General features: G+C 38.8%; 1 protein-coding gene across 1 annotated transcript in view; it reads left to right on the top strand.

The window, feature by feature from the left end:
* Positions 1-20,792, top strand: part of Rich (Guanine nucleotide exchange factor subunit Rich) — a 629,630-nt gene that overhangs the window by 351,134 nt on the left and 257,704 nt on the right. Inside the window, exon 12 of the mRNA XM_067145638.2 lies at positions 7,200-7,425. Coding sequence (XP_067001739.2) covers positions 7,200-7,425 — 226 coding nt within the window. The remainder of the gene's footprint in view (positions 1-7,199; positions 7,426-20,792) is intronic.

Genomic DNA, 20,792 nt, shown 5'->3' with positions numbered 1-20,792 from the left:
AGCATCCCCTCATCCAATGCAATCTTTTTGCCTGGAATGTATACGGTTGAAAATTTATTGCTCAATATTTCCAAAATAGGTCGAATTTTATACAGCCTATCTCTACTATCGGCATAATGGTTACTGTCACTGAAGTGAAGAAATGAAAGAATATGAAGGAAGCGTGTTCGGGACATTGTTTTAGAAAATATCGGAGTCTGAAACACAGGGTGTTCGGTCCAGTACATTTTTATATCAGGCTTTTGGACTATACCTGTGATGAACATCAACCCTAAAAACTTTTTCAACTCGGAGACATCAATCGGTTTCCAGGATTGCATAATCGAATTCGTTGTGAAAGGCCGGGGCGCCGCACGTATCACTTGACTCGCGTATAGATTTGTCTGCTCACACACATACTGATAAAATTCGTCATTCATGTAAATACTCACGTAACTCATAATATCCTGCTCATTTTCTATTTGAACATTTATCCCTGAACTCCCTGTAAATGGTGGAACAGGTGGACAATAACTTGGATGATATGTATCGGGCACTTCACTTTCCTCTATAGGCCTATCGCATTCGGGAATCGGAATTTCCTCGTCAATCTCACTTTCACTATCTGAGTCTATTTCAGGAATAAGTTCATCACCAGAATGATCATTGTGAACAATATCTAACAGTTCTTCTTCCGTAAGAAACTTTGTTTTATTAGCCATTATACTACACTCGGTAAGAACGACACGCTAGGCATAGATATCAAGGATAATTTAATAAAAAACCACCTATTCAATACTTTCCACGTTTAATGTGGTTATTTTCTACATGATTTTATGTAGACTTATTTGGTCAGGTACATGTTTCACCCATTATTTTGGGCATCTTCAGCCTGTAAACAACCTTTAGGTCAAGGTTTGGGACCTTTTTAACCAATACAAACATACCAATATATACACTATATACAACATATACATTATATACAATATATACAAACATAAGTCAATACAGTAAAGTTTTTTGGTCCTAATCTATCTAATATGGAAAATGTCCAAAACTAAAATGGATCTTCTTTTCGGTGAAGAGGATTGCATATCGGGGTTTATGTGACCCCTATATCATGTTAAGTTCTTGACGTATCGTGTCTGGTGACAGGATGTGTCGTCAACAATAAGTGGAGATTTGAACTGATTGTAGGTTGGTCAAGATTGAAAATATAAATTTAAATTAAATGTGTTTTAACTTGGCAGTTCTATTCTGGTTAACTTAAAATGTTCAAAAATAAAAATAAAATGAAGGATCTTCTTTTTTGAGAAGGGGTGATATTAAAACTGGAGCTTGTTTGACCCACGATTTTCATTTTCATGTTCTTGACGTAACTAATATTTAAATGTGTTGTCGTGCACATGTGGAGATTCAAAAGCCGATTGTTGTAGGTAGACTGGTCAAAAACGTTGTGAATGAAACTGTTAGCGTCTTGACTTTGGGTCTCATGTAACGTCAAGGAATTGACAAGAGTACAATATTTAGCTGTTTCATAGTTTTAGGCTGCTGCTTAATTGGGAAGAAACATCCTAGACACTTGATACAGTCTTGTGTGAAAATTGTTCCCGTTGAAGTGTTGCTTGGTCTTTGGGAGGGATCTTAAGAATATCTGTAATGAAGTAGAAAAATAATTTTGAATTAAAAATTTTTGAGCACGTGTTGTGATAAAATGTATTAAATTAACACCTCTTAACTGTAAAATGACTTACTTGTTCAGTTAATACTAGATGGATCTGTCTGTTCCGGCAGCGCCTGTCTTGTCACCATTTCTACTCCTGGTGTTGTACTGGTGCGGTAATGGAGGGGCGGGGCATGGAGGGAGAGTGGGGGTAGGCTGGTCTATGGGCGTGTGTGCTGTTGCTGGAGGGGAGTTTCTAGAAGCAATATGGGCGGGTTTAACTTTTGGCATGATGGATGAAGCATTTGAGTGTGGAGATTTAAATAATTGAGGGATTTTGTTTTGATCTGAATTCACGATATTAATTAATCTAGGTGTTAATTCGTACAAAGGATTTTTAATTTCATTGACGTCGTTGAGATTTTTATTTTTATTGTAGGTTTGGTCTAAAAAGATGTGTAGGTTTTCCAGTTCATTCATTAATTTCCCTTTACCTATGCTTCTAATGATGGTAAGATCTTTCTCTATGGATGTAAAGTGATGGCCCGTTTCTCTCATATGTTGGCTCATCGCTGAGTACTTATTGTGTTTTTGAGCGTTATAATGTTCCAGATATCTTGTGTTAAAGCTGTCCGACTTGACGCGCGAGGAAGTGCTGAGATTTTCCAGCTAAAACTGCTGAGATAAACATGAGCCCACTCAACACAAGGGTTATCTCAACAAGGTCAACCAACTTCCTGTTACAACCAGTAACGCTGACTAAGGTGTAAGAATGTACAGATGACGAATATAAATAGCATTGCTTTGCGCGGAACATTAAAATGTCTTACGCCATCCACGGCCCGCAGCATAGGAGCAAGCTTAAACGTCTTCCGCCGTCCACGGTCCACAATGAGTTAAAAGAGTAGAGAAATATTCCTTCCAGTGCTCCAGGATGTCTCTACCATCTGTAAGAGTGTTAGCACCGTCAACTGTTTTCTGAGTTCCAATTGAAGAGTGAGATGGACCGTAGATCTCTTTTATTCCCACGTAGAAGTTCCGCAGGTCTCTGTCATCAGATAGGCTTTGGAGTTCTAGAGCCTTCTCCTGCCACTAGTTGTTCTTCATTTCTGTTATTTGAGTCTGACATTTCTGCTTCAGATCTTGAAACACAGCTTTCTTCACACTGAATGATGGATCTTGAAGAAGGGATAGGTGGGCTTCCCGTTTGGCATTGATAAGGCTCAGAATGTCTTCATTGTTATCCTCTTTTTCTCATTGTCGATGATTTCCTCAGCTGACTCAAATTACAGCCCTTTGGAGTGTTGACCATTCTTGCTCCATGTCATTTGTGCATACTGGATTGCTTGCCAGTCGGTTCATGAGACCATACCATCTTTCGGAAAGGGAAGGAGGATGGAGGAGAACCATTGATATTATAAATTGTGATATAATAGTTCATTAAATGTAGGCTAAACAAATGAAAATTGTTATATTGTTCTTATTCTCTGATGTTGTAATCAAGTTAGACTTTGATGATCACAGATGAAGAGAATGTTTATTGTTCTCAAAATATATTTGATGAATAAATAGTTTCATTAACGGAAAGTGTATTGACAAGGCAGATTTAAATATTGTTTTAAATAGTTTTTAATAAGTTTATACAAGCCAATACAGGAGTAAGTAACAGCACCTATTATGGTCAAGTTTATCTGCAGTGGTTGTTGCCAGGCCATGGTTCACCTGTAAGGGTTGAATCCCTCACTTCCGCGCAACTGTTGGTTTGACAATTTTCCTCGTTGCTCCAGTGTTGATGAACATGCTGTGCACTATCGCGTTGACACTTCATCTGTCATCGTGCTGTCATCATGATTATAGTCTCATTTTGCTTGTCTGGGCTACCAGGGCATCTTGACTATCCTGAACTGACCTTTGTCCCGTAAGGCTGGCTAATTATCATTTTCCTGATCAGTGTGTTTGTTGAACATCCTGACAGCTGAAGGCTCTCATCTTGAATTATTTTCACAGTTCTGGCTTATGTGGCCTCCGTTACCACAATTCCAGCAGGTGGCAACTTCTCAAGGCATCCACTGGCTTGTACATTGTTCTGTTGCCTCGTTTGCTGGATTACGTTTAGCTTCGGAGAACCTTCCTGTGGCTTCAAGGAAGTCGGTCAGGATATTCCTGTAACCATGGAGTTTCATCCACTTCCAGGCAACACATCCTAGTGTGTGCTCTCATTGCCTGCTTTGTGGCCTCGATCTTCAATGTGTAGCCAAGTATGTGTCTGAGGGTATTGTGGTACGCAAGACGAAGGGGCTGTTGGGTATCTGGGTTGCTTATTTCATCGATAAAAGGCTGACTACCCGGCTGTGTGAGGAACTCTTCTGGTGCTGATGGGTAGGCCAGGCAGTCGAAACGGGTGACATCTGTCTGGAACTCTTGGAGAGTGTCAGGCTGAGTGGCTCAGATAGTTGAGGCATTGGCTTTCTGACCCCAACTTAGCAGGTTCAATCCTGCCTCAGTCTGGTGGTTGAGGGTTATCAAATATGTCAGCCTTGTGTTGGTATATTTACCGGCACATAAAAAAACTCCTGTGGGACTAAATTCCAGCACCTCGATGTCTCCCAAAAAAAGCGGGACGTAAAGCTTATAGCATTATTAATATTAATTCTTGGAGTGTCTCCGTATTCTTCTGAGTCCTGGTTCGAAGTTGTTTATGGTAGGCCTGTTGGATGTGGCGATCTCTGTACTGGCTGTCAGTATGGATTTATAGCTCAGTGTAGTTGCTCTGAGCACCTTCTGGTATCACCTGTAAAAGATTTAGGGCATTCCCTCTTGGATCCACAATGAGGGTTGTAAGTTTGTGTCCTTTGCTCTAATGGTTAGTAGAACAGCACACCTGGAACTGCTGCAGGTACGTTCTCAATGGCACCTTCCCATCAAACTTTGGTGGCATCACATTGGTTGAACTCAGTATTATAGACATTGGTCCCTCTACACAGGTCCTGTCTCGTACTTTATATGTTATTGCGCAGCTGAGTGATTTCTCCCTCCAGATCCTAGCAAATAGCATTAAAATTTTTGTCAAGCTTGCCTATTTTTTCATTGACTTTCTTGTCAATCTCACATTGTACTGTGTTGATTTTTTCTTTAAGTTCATCTTTCACCTTCACTGTTTCTGCGCACAGAATTTGCTTTATCTCATGGTGAGCCTGCTCGACCTTTCTCTATCCATCTTCTACCTTCTGGCCTTCATCCATCTTCTTCATCATCTTCAAAAGAGCATCATGGGGCTTCTAGTTTCAGTTGGCGTGCAGTAAATTTCTGCAATACAAAACCTAACGTTTAGGTGTGTTTGTACTCACTGTATACAGATGGTGTGAAATGCTTGCTAAGGCTGTTGACCTGCAGTATCTGGTCCACTGATACGTACCAATTACAATTATGTCAGACATGGGGTCTGTTCTCTTTCTGACACCACTTTTGTTAAAAATAAAACACTGATGGTTTTATTGATCTACTGTACATACACAGTTATACTCAACAGTGAATGGCAACACTTCACTAATTATTGCCTATTTATAGAAGTGTCTTGTCCTCATAGCGGGTCTTCAGCAGGCATTCCTTGGCTTCGCTTACATGCACCACATTCACCTCACACAGCAGTTCCACAAAGTCAGGTTCAAACATTTGAACGTTGGCTATCGCAACACATGACAGTTGTATATTTGGCTCAACTCCAACTCCAGACAAGACTGGTAACTCACACAATCATCTTATATGACTGCTCCACACACACATAACTCTCTGCTCACAACTCATAACTGACTACTCTACACTCCACACAACACAACAAGACAACACTACATCAACTCTTCAAGGCAAGTCTGTTTTTACGTACCAGGTGACGAAGTTCTAGTATCTTTGGGGTGTGGACAGAATACAGATGATCTAGTTTTCCCTTCCAGGAAATTCACAGAGACACCAGACAAAATGGATAATAGAAGCAGAGTTCCTCATGTACCCACAGGCTGGCCAATAGCTGCCCAATCTGACTCATTCGTCCTCTCCAGGCACTTCAAGAGTGCTACCAAGTCTCATTACCACGTAACAATATGTTCAGTGGATTATAAGTTATTTTGGTGTAATAATAATAATAATAATAATAATAATAATAATAATAATAATAATAATAATAATAATAATAAAACCTGACCAAAGTAGTCCTATGTTGGCTAAAAAATTAAAATAAATAATAATCATAATAATGAAAACGAAAATCTACAGCCTGTTTCCAGTCGTTCGACCGGGTCAGGAATGGAATGAATGAAGCCTCCATCTAGTGGCGAGGTTAGGAATTGTGCCGGCTGCCAAAGCCTGTCGTACTCCTCTGGGGTAGTGATTAATGAATGCCAGATGAAATGAAATGAAATGATATTGGAGAATGATATATGACAGGGAAAACGGAGTGCCCGGAATAAAACCTGTCTGCCTCCACTTTGTCCAGCACAAATCTCACATGGAGTGTCCGGAATTTGAACCACGGAACCCAGCAGTGAAAGGCCTGAGCCACGGAGGCTGTAATCATAGTAATAATAATAATAATAATAATAATAATAATAATAATAATAACAATCATCGTCATATGCCCTCAGCTACTGTGTACAGACATTTTAATTTGACAGCCATCTAGCTGTCTGCTAGATGTTCCGTTTCACTCTAGGTCTACTAGATGGCAGACAGAGTAAACCGAATCTCTCTTGGGCATCTGTGACTGAGATTTAATTAATTTTGTCGGGTAAACACCAAATGTGTCGCCAGAGATCTTTTACATGCCGACATCATACGGCATGGAGTGTTGAATGGACTTTTATCCGTCCTTCAAAAATATGACTGTCTCTGCCGGGTTTGACCCCTCTATCTTGCTAGGCTGACCCTACCGCTAATCCACAGAGGCAGCTATTTTGGTATGGGTAAGTAACTTTATATAATAATTGAACTACTGTATTCTCAAGCTGAGGGATATCATTAAGATGCAAAATAAAGAGTAGGCACACTGTTTTCCATAAATGATGGAGTTGATTGGATCTTACAGTATATGTCATTTTTTCTGCTTAGGATCTCTTTTAATTGCCATGTGTTGGATCTTGGAGATAGTTTTTTTTTTCCCGCCTAGGACCCGTATTAATTACCATGTGTTCTTCAAATGTGATTTGAACTGATCTAAAGTCACACCCTTGATAATATATCTCTGAAACTTATCAACAACATTCCATTATCTCTTCCGGACAGTGGCATATACATCATCCAGCTTAGTGCCAGTTAGATCTAATAATTCATCCCTCTCCATGAGATGAGGTTCTAAAATAGTTATACTCTAGGACATGCCTAATTCAAAATTGGTTACCATCAAGAGAATTAAGAATAAGTGAATTCAGCAATTACAGTTACCCTTGATATCATATTTGTTTAAAAGCAAAGTTTCAGATATGATATTTGTATATATTTTTTCTCTTATTTAAGAAAAATGTGTTTTAAATGTAATAAGTACCCATTAATGGTTCTGTTAACATAGTTCCAGTGTGCTCCACCTACAGTACTGGCCTCATGTGTGGAGAATGTCTGGGTGCCTCGCAAGTCACGCCGAGAGAAGCCTCATTTGACTGAAGCACTTTGGCTCTTCTGTGGAGCTCATGGCATGCGAGTATGGCTTCCTCTCTTTCCTCGTGATGGAGACAAAGCCCATACCTTCATGTCAAAGCGAATCATGCTTCCTTTCCAACTCAGGATATATCCACTAGGTAATAAATTCTTCATACTCATTTATGGAGCCTGGCGAGTATGTTAACAAATGTTATTTCTGCTTAGTTAGATCTACTGTAATAATTAATCACTCTCCATAAGATGAGGTTCTAATTCAAAATTGGTTGATTTGAACTTGACATGTTTCTCCTTGATAGTTTCTTTTATTTCATAGGGGAAAAAATAATGTTAAAGGTAAATACTAGATGGAATTACATGGATAATTCAAAGTTTATATACTGTCAGTATTATGAGTTTGTACTATGCCATTACACTATTCCAAAAGTGAAGTTTCAATCGAGTTGGAGTAAACGCAATTACCCATAGTGAAGTTAAGCAGAATGAATAACTTTGTAATATGTCACAGAAATTCAGAATGATGCAATTTCAAAAGTTATATAATCATAATGGCAGTGAGAAAGACAAAATCTGGGGGCTCGGAATGAAACGCAACAGTGTAGAAAGGATAAGAGAATGACAGACTATCTTTGCGAGAAGACATGGTGTGGATAAGTTGTAAGCTGATTCAAAAGAAAAGTATCAAGAAAAGAAGAAAATTTGAGGAAAGAACATATTAGCTACAAGAAAACGTCGAAATAACGCCTAATATATCAGTATATATTATTAAAACATGTTATATTCAATTAAAACATTCAACGAGATTTGGAAGTTGGCCATCTAAAACACCAAGAGCATAATATCAACCAGAGAAGCAATAGTTCGAGACAACACAATATTAACGTAAGGAAGTTTATAACGCAAATCCCATACAGCACATATATAGAATTTAGAGCAGACATTTTGGAAGTCTGAGATAAAATTAGGGACCAAACAAAGAAGTTTTAAAAGAATTATAATTGTTACAATAGAAGGACTCGAGACTTCTGAAACAACTAGTACAACACAATCTCGTCTCAAAAAATACCACAACAGAATGTAAATGGATCAGAGAAGTAAGAGAGGATCTGAAGGAAATAGGCCTTACAACAGAAGACACCAAAAATAAGATAAAATTGAATACAAAACTCAAGAATACAAACCTCCGCTTTACCCTTACACAAAACAAACCAACACCACGCACATTTTCAACTGAGGAAAGGGCACGAAGATCGGAGCGTCTGAAGAAGTACTGGGAGGACCGCAAAGCCCGAACAATCCCTTCAAAGAGACCTGAACGACGGACTGACTAAAGTGATCCTATGTGGTCATAAAAGAAGAAGAAGGAGGCTTTGATTGTAATCACATGCAACAGCTGATCTCACATATGTTTTTCTGCATCTCTGTAATTGAGCAAGTTGAGATGATGGTGAATCTGTAAGAACATGGGCGGCAAACTACCTGGAGTGACCTGAGCTGAACCATGATGGGCCAACACCACAGTTGACATCTGCAGAACTACCCATGCAGTACGATGATCGCTCCCGACAACGCAAAATGAACGAGATATAAATCGTCCCAGAAGAGAAGGAAAAGAGATAAGTTTCTTAAATAAAAACGTTTAGCTTAGAGTAGTTCATTTCTAATCAAAGTCTTGTTATTGTGTCATTTTAAGCTTCAAAATAAGCTTAAATATGTTAGATTCTCGCAAGTGATTTCTCAGTAGATCGATATAAAGAAAGTAGAGAGTGTTCTAAAGCAATTTAACCAAACCCCAATTCTCAAGAAAACTGGGATATTCTCTCCAAGTAATGTTATGCCATAGGAGATGAGAAGTTTTGACAGAAAAAGTATTTTATGATGCAATAGTTTCCAAGTGTTAGGTTAATATAAATGTAGGTGATAAGGCATGAAGAAAATACATGGCTATTATAAGATATCTATCTATCTAGGTATTCTGCCTTATGGCAGGTCTTGTCATGGGATGAACCTCTTCCACTGTTGCCTGTCCTGTGCCAAGTTTTTCATGTCTGAATATTTATTTCCTTGGATATTGTCCAACATTTGATATTTTTTCCTTCCTCTTCCTCGTTTGCCTTTCACCATTCCTTCTATTCCTTCTTTCAGTAAACAGTCCCTCCTCAAACAATGTCCGATCCAGTTCATTTTTCTCCTTCTAGTGGTTTGTAACATACTTCGTTCTTCTCCAACTCTTCGTAATACCTCCTCATTCCTTATCCGGTCTTCCCATTTCCCTCGTTCTATTCTCCTCCATACCCACATCTCTAGTGCCTCCAATCTTCTCTCATCTTTCTTTCTCAATGTCCAAGTCTCTGCTCCATACAGCGCTATGCTCCAAATGTAACACTTAGCAAGTCTTTTCCTCAAATCTTTGTTTAGTGGTCCACAAAATAATTTGGATTTTTTCCTAAAGCCTTCTTTTGCTATGGCAATTCTTTTCTTAATTTCTGTTGTGCAATACATATCATCTCTGATCATACTTCCCAAATACTTGAAGTTACCGACTTGCTCTATTTCTTCTCCTCCTATACTAATATGACAACTTCTACCTTTTCCTCCAATTATCATACTTTTGGTCTTCTTCTTATTAATTCTCATTCCATATTCTTCTAGTTTCATGTTGAGTTTATCTAACATTTGTATCATTTCACGTTCGCTTTCTCCCATCACAACCATATCATCTGCAAATCTTATACATTCTACTCTCCTACCTCCAACACAAACTCCACTATTTCCATTAAAACTTTCATTGATTATTTCTTCGAGATAGATGTTGAACAGTGTCAGTGATAAAGAGCAGTCCTGTCTTACACCTCTTCCTAATTCAATTTCTTCACTCAACTCGTCTCCTATTCTCACTCTTGCTCTCTGGTTTATATACAAATTCTTTATTAGCCTTCCATCCCTCCAATCAACTCCATGTTTCTTCAGGATTGTCATCAATTTGTCCCATCTGACAGTCAAAAGCCTTCTCAAGGTCAATAAATACAGCATAAACCTTCCTGTTTTTCTCTATGTACCTCTCTCCTATCACCCTCAGAAGTCCAATGGCGTCTCTTGTTCCAACTCCTCTCCTGAAACCAAACTGTTCTTCACCTATAAAGATATTCAGCTTTCCATATATCCTTCTGTTGAGCGTCCGCAGTAAGACTTTGGCTGCATGTGAAATCAGACTCAATGTCCTATGTTCTTCACATTTTTTGCTGTTCTTTTTCTTTTCCATAGGGATTAAGATGATTTCACTGAAGTCCTTTGGCCATTTTCCTGTCATGTATATTTGATTACATAATCCAATCAACTCCTTTCTCCCTTCATTATTTAACACTTTTAACATTTCAACAGGAATCTCATCTATTCCCATTGCTTTTCTATTTTTCATCTCGTTCAGTGATGCTTCGATCTCTCTTCTCAGTATGGTTTCCCCTTTATCATCCTCTTTAACCATATCTTCCTCCTCTAATTCAAGTTCTTCTTCACTTGGTCGATTGTCCCAATCATATAGATATTCTATGTATTCTTCCCATCTTTTCATTATTTCTTGGGGTTCATATATCATTGTGCCATCTGTAGCCTCTATTTCCTTATTGCTGTTGTTCCTTCTCTTTTCTCTGAATACTATATTTGTTGCTTCTTTGTACATCAAGTCATATTTCCCTTCTTTCTCCAGTTGCTCTATCTCATCACACTTTTCTGTCAACCATTTCTTCTTTGCCTTTTCTGTTTCTCTTCTTAATTCATTATTTAACTTCCTGTAGTTACGCTTTCCTTCTTCTGTATTTACTGTTTTCCATTTCCTGTGTTCCTCCATTTTACTTATTTCTGATGTTATCCATTCCTTCTTTGCCCTTTTCCTTTCCTTGACTCCAAGCGTTTTCTTAGCTGCTTCTTTTATCCCATTTTTAAAAGTTTCCCATCTCCTTTCTACATTTTCTGTTTCGTTTCCTAATGTATTATTGTTACAATACTCATCCTCTAGTTCTCTACACTTGTCTTTATCTTTCAGTTTCTCAATATTAATTTCTTCTCTTTTCTTTCCTTTCCAAACTATTTTCAATTTAATCATTACCTCTGCTACAACTAATATATGGTCAGAATAAATGTCTGCTCCTGGGTAACATTTAGCATTTTTTAGGCAGTTTCTGTACCGTTGTTGTATCATTATATAGTCAATTTGATATTTCTTGTCATCTAATCGAGATATCCAAGTATACCTTCTCCTTTTGTGGTTGTCAAACAAAGTGTTTCCAACCACCATGCAATTTTCATTACAGAATTCAATCAACCTTCCTCCCCTCTCATTTCTGTCTCCCAATCCAAATTTACCAATGGTCTTACCATCTGATCCTTCACCAACAACCGCATTCCAATCACCCATTACAACATTACATGCATTCTTTTCCTCTTTCTCAATGAGTTGATCTATCTTCTCATAACACTCTTCTATCTCTTCATCAGAATGATTACAGGTCAGCATATAAACTTGAATGATCACTAAGTCTTCTCTTTTCCCGTTCAGTCTTATCATCATAATCCTTCCATTGATATATTCAACCTTCATAACTTTGTTCTTCAGTCGTTTTCCAATCAGTATTCCCACTCCATGCAGTCCATTTTTATCTTCACCCGAATAGTACATTCGGAAGTCACCGCTTTCTAGTTCTCCACATCCACCCCATCTCACTTCACACATTCCAAGTACATCCAAATTATTTCTCTTCATCTCATATTTAGCGTCACAAATTATGGAAATGTCAACAGGCAGAAGAGATATTGATACAATTTGAGAAGACATGATCTGATAATGAGAATATACAAGAAGAAAATTTCATATGCGTCAAGAGAGGTTAATTGTGAAGAGTTGAGAATAATAAGAAGAGATATGAATTGAAATTAATATTGAAGAAGATATAGAATAGTCGTATGAAAGAAATAAAGATGAATTGAATAGGAATATGTGCTACGATGAAATAAAAGAAGAGATTGAGTATTTGAAATGTATAATGAATCGATTGACGCAAGCTGGATCATATGTGTTCGTGATAGAACAATATTGTATTTTGTCTAGAATCCATGTGTTACATTGATTGTGACAGATTTTAACCTTCATGGAATATTATACTAGGGTCATGCCATTAAAAGATATCCCCATGAGAACGAATATTCAAGCACATGGACATCATAACGTATGATTTCTTCTGAAAAATAACATTATTTTAAATTGATTATGGCATAATTAGATTGATATGAAAGATGATTGCTACTGTATATAAGGATGTAGATGAGGTGATATCTTACAATATCTTCCAGAATGATATTTCCCTAAATGCTTTTATTAATTTTACGCGAGATCACAAATATATAAGATTCTGTATACCTTGCTAGGCCTAATGATTACTCTAGTTTATATATGAAGATTAATTTAAGAGATGCTTTTGAATGTTATGGTAATTTTAATTGATTTTTAAAGCAAAGTTTTGCTGAAGCTTACGAGAAACTTATCACTTTTCCTGATGCTCATGCTGAGATACAATAAATATCATGAGATAATCCAACTTAAAACTTGATTAATATAATTTTAACGAAGTGTCTTAAGGAGAAATAAGAATTTCGCAATGGACAGACAATGTTAGCTAGAAGATAATGGAATAACATTGTGTAACAAAACATTTCTCATACTCATATTGCATATAATTTCAGTTTAATGTACAAATATTGTAGATATGATAAAGGTTAGCACATTTCAATGATGATTAACAAGATAATGATGAAAAATGTGATTATTGACAAATAACTTTAACCCAATAGATGTTTTACAATCTGTTAATTTTGAATTTTAATTTCATATTTTCATTTTTCTCCTTCAAGATTTTTATATATCTTAACAAATATTAGTGGTTAAGTTTTACTTGAGTCTTATTTGTGGCTTACCATAGTAATATAAGATACCTAAGAGTTAAGGCCCTGGGCGAGTTGGCTGTGCGGTTAAGGCCGCGCAGCTGTGAGCTTGCATCCAGGAGATAGTGGGTTTGAATCCCACTGTCGGCTGCCTTGAAGATGGTTTTCCGTGGTTTCCCATTTTCACACCAGGCAAATGCTGGGGCTGTATCTTACCATTTCCTTCCAATTCCTAGCCCTTTCGTATCCCATCGTCGCCATAAGACCTGTGTCAGTGCGACGTAAAGCCACTAGCAAAACAGAAAAAAAGAGTTAAGGCAACGAATCATTGGGTAATCGTATAAGATTGATACATTGGATGGAGACATCCATCGAGTCATCCGGCAGGTAATATATTACTCAGCGTACCGGCGTTATGTTATCTTCTGATCCCATGTAAAGCAAATATACCATCGACAACCCTGAGAGACTGGTCGGGATTTCTTTCACGTGACCCATCCTGAACGCCGGAAGGGCATAGTACCCATTTAAAAATGAATCGAATGATGTATATGAAATTCTTCCATATACTAAGATCATCATCATCATCATCATCATCATCATCATCATCATTTTCCCTTATCCAGCTCCTGCCAGGTCAGGGTATTTATGGGGCTTCTCCATCTTCCTCCTTCCTTCCTTCCACCATTCCTCTTCCATGATCTTGTCCCAGTCTAAATTTTCGTGTCCTTATGCTGCTCTTCACTGATTCAATCCACATTGTTCTCGCCCTTGCACTTTGCCTCCAGCATCTGTCTTGGAATTCTATTCTCCTCCATCCTCTTTACATGTCCAAACTTCTCAACTCTCACATTTAGCTTTCCTATCCCAGTAAAGTAAGTAAAAATAATATTTGTTCGGGGCATCGACCCATCTTTTGCCCCTACTGGCACCATATTGTATGAACCTGCATGTAATTGAAATGGCGGTAGTGTGGAATGTTGTGTGTGAGGAAAGGAAGATTAAGGACATCACAAAACACCCAGTCCCCAGGCCAGGGATATTAATCATTACAATTAAAAACTCCTGACCCGACCGGGAATCAAACCCGGGGCCGCTGAGTGACAGGCGGACGCATTGCCTCCTACACCACGGGGTCGGACTTTCCTGTCCCAACTTCCTTCCTAACATCTTCATTTCTCACTCTGTCTTTCCTTGTCTTTCCTATCATACTTCTTAGGAATTTCATCTCACTGGCTTGAATTCTATTCTCTTGCCTGCTAGCCGAAGTCCAAGTCTCAGCTGCATAGGTCAGTGTGAGTACATGGTACATTTTGTACATTATCTCTTTACTTTTGCTTTTACTTCTTTGCTCCAAACAAGCTTCTTTACACTTTGCTGTACCCTCCTGCTAATCTCCATGTCCACCCTAGCATTTTGAATTAATTCACTTCCTAGGTATTTAAAGCTGTCCACAATTTCCAGACTCTGACTTTCAATTTTCACAGTGCCCTTTCCTTGCCTTTCCTCTCTCGACATCACCATAGTCTTGCTTTTCTCTGTACTGATTTTCATGCCATACTTCTCAATGTTTTCGTTCAGTACATCTAGTTGTTGTTGTTGCACTTCTTTGCTGTTCATTTCCCAAATCACATCATCATCTACAAATAGCAGTATCTTCCTCTCTTTATCTCTGTAGGCTTGCTTTCTTTCCTTTACAATTCCATCCATGACCATAATAAACAAAAGAGGTGACAGCACACTTGTACCAAATAAATAGTGATTTAAAAGGAATAAACAATTCTTTTATTGATAGTCGCCATTACATCCAAAACATACACAATAATTTTGTCTATCTCGACCGTCCAACACACACATCGATCCCCGTCATATCAATAGTACAGTACGATGCTTTTTTTTTTTTTTTAAGAAAATCATAGTCTGACAAAAATCCCGGGGGTTTCCTTTTCCATTGACTTCGTCTCGGTCCCGATTCTCGGCTCCCTTCTTCTTCTTTCTTCTCTGGTTGATTTTTTTCTTCTGGTTCCTCTGGTTGCTCTTCCACACTCTCCAACTCGTACTCAGACAACAGCTCATGAAAATAATACCAATATAAATGGTTCGCTATTGGACATTATAAATTTTCCAGCTAACTCATTCCTGGTTGCCAGCGTTTCTCCCCCGTGTGCTAGGCTGGGCTCATCAGTTGGTACCTAGCACACCTACCAAGAAGCTGGCTAGTGCATACCATGGAGGCCACTGCGTAGGCTAATTGTAGCCACAGGCAGTGCCAATGCACTATGAGAGACTTTGTCTCATTATCAAAAATTGATGCCTGCTTGGCCATCAGATGATACAGATGTTGATTCTCATAGGGAATCTGAAATATTTGTTCCGAATGAGTAAATTTATAATACCAATATAAATGGTCCGTTATTTATAATGACCAATAACGGACCATTTATATTGGCATTATAAATTTACTCATTCGGAACAAATATTTCAGACTAGCTGATGTACCCGTGCTTCGCTACAGAATTCTACTTTGTATACAGAATTGTAGGTCAAGTAGAGTACACGTTGTGAGCAAGACTGTATTGAATTGCATAGCTCATAACGTCACCCTAGAAACGTGACGGTTAAATCACCAAACGTCTTTTCTCATATAAAGACTGCGTTAGAGAATTTTCATTGTAATACTAGACCCGCTTGCCTACCATCAGTCACAATCAGGTTGGGGAATTGCATTATAATAGCAGACACTCACTCTCCACCTGCCTTTTTACATCATCAGAAAGACTGTTTTAGTGGTTTTCCCTACTGAAATGAACGTAGGTCATTACAATGACGTCAGTAGGAATGGCTCGAGTAAAAGCAATGATTTCACATGAAATACTTGATCAAATGAAAAACCACTCATTTTCTCACTTTCAACGAACAGTACAACACTGCCGTTCTAACAGTCCAAAGTTCCAGAGCTGGAATGACCAGGCCGCAGACAGCGATGAACCGTGAACACTGGGGGGCGGGTCGAATAGTGGAGAGTCCCAGGGCATAAACTTTGCCCTTTATCCTAATCTGTTTCCTAGGATTATCCGATGAGTCGGAAAATCTCAATTCACTGCACTGGCGGTTGAAAAATCTATCTGACTTGGAAGCAGTTATTTCCTCCAAGCCAAGGGAGAAACCCCCTCTGCAGTGCTAATATGGAATAAAATTAATGTAGAATGAAATAAAAGATGGTTCATGTTTGTGGGTTACTGTAGTCACGTCCTAGTTCGTGAACCATGGGCAGCGGCTGAGTGGCCTAGTAAGTGGTCCTGAGAGTCGGGATACCAGTTGCTATGGAATGGGAGTGGGCATCTTGGACATATTCTGAATAATGGCCCTCCTTATGCTCAGGCGGCTAGGACTATACAATTCACCGGTGGTCCATAACCCGTTAGAGGAGAGATCCTCACTTGGACTATGTGCAAGTAGGGTAGATCCTGCTTCATGAAATTACCGAGCTCAGAACATTTTAAGCAAGCCTCGGACCTATGGGAGTAATGGAGTCCCACTCCCATTTGACAGGCGAGGGACTCCTTGGAAACAACTTGGCGAACGAAATGGAATTCGATGGGGAGCTATCAATATTAATGGGGCTTATGGAAGAAAGAAGGTAGAACTGGCTGAGTCAGCAAAGAGGATGCATCTGGATGTGCTAGGAGTAAGTGATATTCAGCTAAGGGGAGATAACGAGGAAGAGATAGGAGATTATAAAGTGTACTTGAGGGGTGTTAGAAAGGGAAGGGGAGAGTCTGGGGTAGGGCTCTTTATCAGGAATAACATTGCACGTAACATAGTTTCTGTTAGGCACGTAAATGAGCAAATGATGTGGATAGATTTGTCAGTTGGAGGAATTAGGACAAGAATTGTGTCCGTGTATTCACCATGTGAGGGTGCAGATGAGGATGATGTTGACAAGTTTTATGAAGCATTGAGTGACATCGTGGTCAGGGTCAACAGCAAGGATAGAATAGTGCTAATGGGCGATTTCAATGCGAGAGTTGGGAATAGAACTGAAGGATACGAAAGGGTGATTGGTAAATGTGGGGAAGATATGGAAGCTAATGGGAATGGGAAGCGATTGCTGGACTTCTGTGCTAGTATGGGTTTAGCAGTTACGAATACATTCTTCAAGCATAAGGCTATTCACCGCTACACATGGGAGGCTAGGGGTACCAGATCCATAATAGACTATATCTTAATAGACTTTGAATTCAGGGAAACTGTTAGGAATGTACGAGTTTTTTGCGGATTTTTCGATGATACAGACCACTATCTGATCTGTAGTGATCTAAGTATCTCTAGGCCTAGGGTAGAGAAAGTGAAATCTGTCTGCAAACGAATAAGGGTAGAAAATCTGCAGGACGAGGAAATTAGACAGAAGTACATGGATATGATGAGTGAGAAGTTTCGAACAGTAGACAGTAAGCAGGTCAGGATATAGAAAGTGAATGGGTGGCATACAGGGATGCTGTAGTAGAAACAGCAAGGGAATGCCTAGGAACAACTGCGTGTAAAGATGGGAAAAGGCAAACATCTTGGTGGAATGATGAAGTGAGAGCAGCCTGTAAACATAAAAAGAAGGCTTATCAGAAATGGCTCCAAACAAGGACCGAGGCAGACAGGGATTTGTATGTAGAAGAAAAAAAGAGAGTGAAACAAATAGTTGTTGAATCCAAAAAGAAGTCATTGGAAGATTTTGGTAATAACCTGGAAAGGCTATGTCAAGCAGCAGGGAAACCTTTCTGGACAGTAATAAAGTATCTTAGGAAGGGGGGGAAAGAGGAAATGAACAGTGTTTTGAGTAATTCAGGTGAACTCATAATAGATCCCAGGGAATCACTGGAGAGGTGGAGGGAATATTTTGAACATCTTTTCAATGTAAAAGGAAATCATCCTGGTGGTGTTGCAAACAGCCAAGCTCATGGGGAGGAGGAAAATGATGATGGTGAAATTATGCTTGAGGAAGTGGGAAGGATGGTAAATAAACTCCATTGTCATAAGGCAGCAGGAATAGATGAAATTAGAGCTGAAATGGTGAAGTATAGTGGGAAGGCAGGGATGAAATGGCTTCATAGAGTAGTAAAATTAGCGTGGAGTGTTGGTAAGGTACCTTCAGATTGGAAAAAAGCAGTAATTGCACCTATCTATAAACAAGGGAACAGGAAGGATTGCAACAACTATCGAGGTATCTCATTGATTAGTATACCAGGCAAAGTATTCACTGGCATCTTGGAAGGGAGGGTGCGATCAGTCGTTGAGAGGAAGTTGGATGATAACCAGTGTGGTTTCAGACCACAGAGAGGTTGTCAGGATCAGATTTTCAGTATGCGCCAGGTAATTGAAAAATGTTACGAGAGGAATAGGCAGTTGTGTTTGTTTCGTAGATCTAGAGAAAGCATATGACAGGGTACCGAGGAAAAAGATGTTCACTATACTGGGGGACAATGGAATTAAAGGCAGATTATTAAAATCAATCAAAGGCATTTATGTTGACAATTGGGCTTCAGTGAGAATTGACGGTAGAATGAGTTCTTGGTTCAGGGTACTTACAGGGGTTAGACAGGGTTGTAATCTTTCACCTTTGCTGTTCGTAGTTTACATGGATCATCGGCTGAAAGGTATAAAATGGCAGGGAGGGATTCAGTTAGGTGGAAATTAGTAAGCAGTTTGGCGTATGCTGACGAGTTGGTCTTAATGGCAGACTGTGCCGAAAGCCTGCAGTCTAATATCTTGGAACTTGAAAATAGGTGCAATGAGTATGGTATGAAAATTAGCCTCTCTAAATTGATGTCAGTAGGTAAGATATTCAACAGAATTGAATGTCGGATTGGTGATACAAAGCTAGAACAGGTCGATAATTTCAAGTATTTAGGTTGTGTGTTCTCCCAGGATGGTAATATAGTAGGTGAGATTGAATCAAGGTGTCGTAAAGCTAATGCGGTGAGCTCACAGTTGCGATCAGCAGTATTCTGTAAGAAGGAAGTCAGCTCCCAGACGAAACTATCTTTACATCGGTCTGTTTTCAGACCAACTTTGCTTTACGGGAGCGAAAGCTGGGTGGACTCAGGATGTCTTATTCATAAGTTAGAAGTAACAGACATGAAAGTAGCAAGAATGATTGCTGGTACAAACAGGTGGGAACAATGGCAGGAGGTTACTCGGAATGAGGAGATAAAGGCTAATTTAGGAATGAACTCGATGGATGAAGCTGTACGCATAAACCAGCTTCGGTGGTGGGGTCATGTGAGGCGAATGGAGGAGGACAGGTTACCTAGGAGAATAATGGACTCTGCTATGGAAGGTAAGAGAAGTAGAGGGAGACCAAAACGACGATGGTTAGACTCGGTTTCTAACGATTTAAAGATAAGAGGTATAGAACTAAATGAGGCCAGAACACTAGTTGCAAATCGAGGATTGTGGCGACATTTAGTAAATTCACAGAGGCTTGCAGACTGAACGCTGAAAGGCATAACAGTCTATAATGATTATGTATGTATGTATTTAATAAAAGTGAAGTGGAAAGAGCTCTTTTTTTAAGAAACGGCTCTTTTCAGAGTTGAATTTCGAGTTATTTAGTGAACTGTGGTGCTGTAATTTGGAATATACCTGAGTTGTAATTCTTGACCAGGTCATAATAATACTACTACTACTAAGTGACCCTCTGCCTTAAGAATGCACACTGCTCATATGAAACAGCGTGTCAGAGTAGGGATCGAATAGCTGGTATACTATGATGAACCAGTGTGTTACGTACCAGCAGTATCAGAAAATGTATGAACCAGAGAAATGACATGCGACAGAAGAAAGTTTTCTAACTCCCTGGCTATTTCCCGCCAATATTCAGTCAGGCTATTATACTCGGTACGCATCAGTAATCCCATCTATCGGAGTTGAGCGACAGCATAAGAGACAAGGAACATCACTACAAAGATTGGTCAATGTAATGTTATTGTTGATCAATGTTATGCACTTTCAGTATTGTAGGCCTTCATATTTAGTTTTGTTCCAACTCTGAAATACCACTCTTATCATAGTCGATACGGTAAAATTGAATAAAACATAAATGGTCGGAATTTGTATTCTCAATAACTTTTGTTACGTAGTAGGTACTTTTTGATAGGACCAATAACATAGGTACCGGTATTTAAAAATTAAATTTTAGGCGACTTCCCCTAAACTACAATTTCTTACTGGGCGAATATAATTCTTTATAACTTAGACTGTAGTTTCTTATTTCCTGACTCAATATACCGACTTTCATTAAATTCTGTTAACCCATTTTCTCGTGGCTCGGCATTGATATGGACTTGGGAACAAAAATACAAATTCATGAATATCTGTGTTCTCAAAGCCAGTACTGTAACAATGTATGACATAAATGATCGGAAATTGAATTCTATATAACTTTAGTTATGTAGTATTTATCGATAGAACAACTAATAACATAAATATTTCAGAATTAAATTTTAGGCCTTCTCCTAAACTACCATTTTGCTCAGCGTGAGTAAAATGATTTATAGCCTAGATTGTAGAGGCTCACCCC

The sequence above is a fragment of the Anabrus simplex genome, chromosome 4, assembly GCF_040414725.1.
Source record: "Anabrus simplex isolate iqAnaSimp1 chromosome 4, ASM4041472v1, whole genome shotgun sequence".
NCBI lineage: Eukaryota > Metazoa > Arthropoda > Insecta > Orthoptera > Tettigoniidae > Anabrus > Anabrus simplex.
The sequence above is the reverse complement of the archived record's forward strand: the minus strand, read 5'-3'. Positions and strand labels throughout refer to the sequence as shown.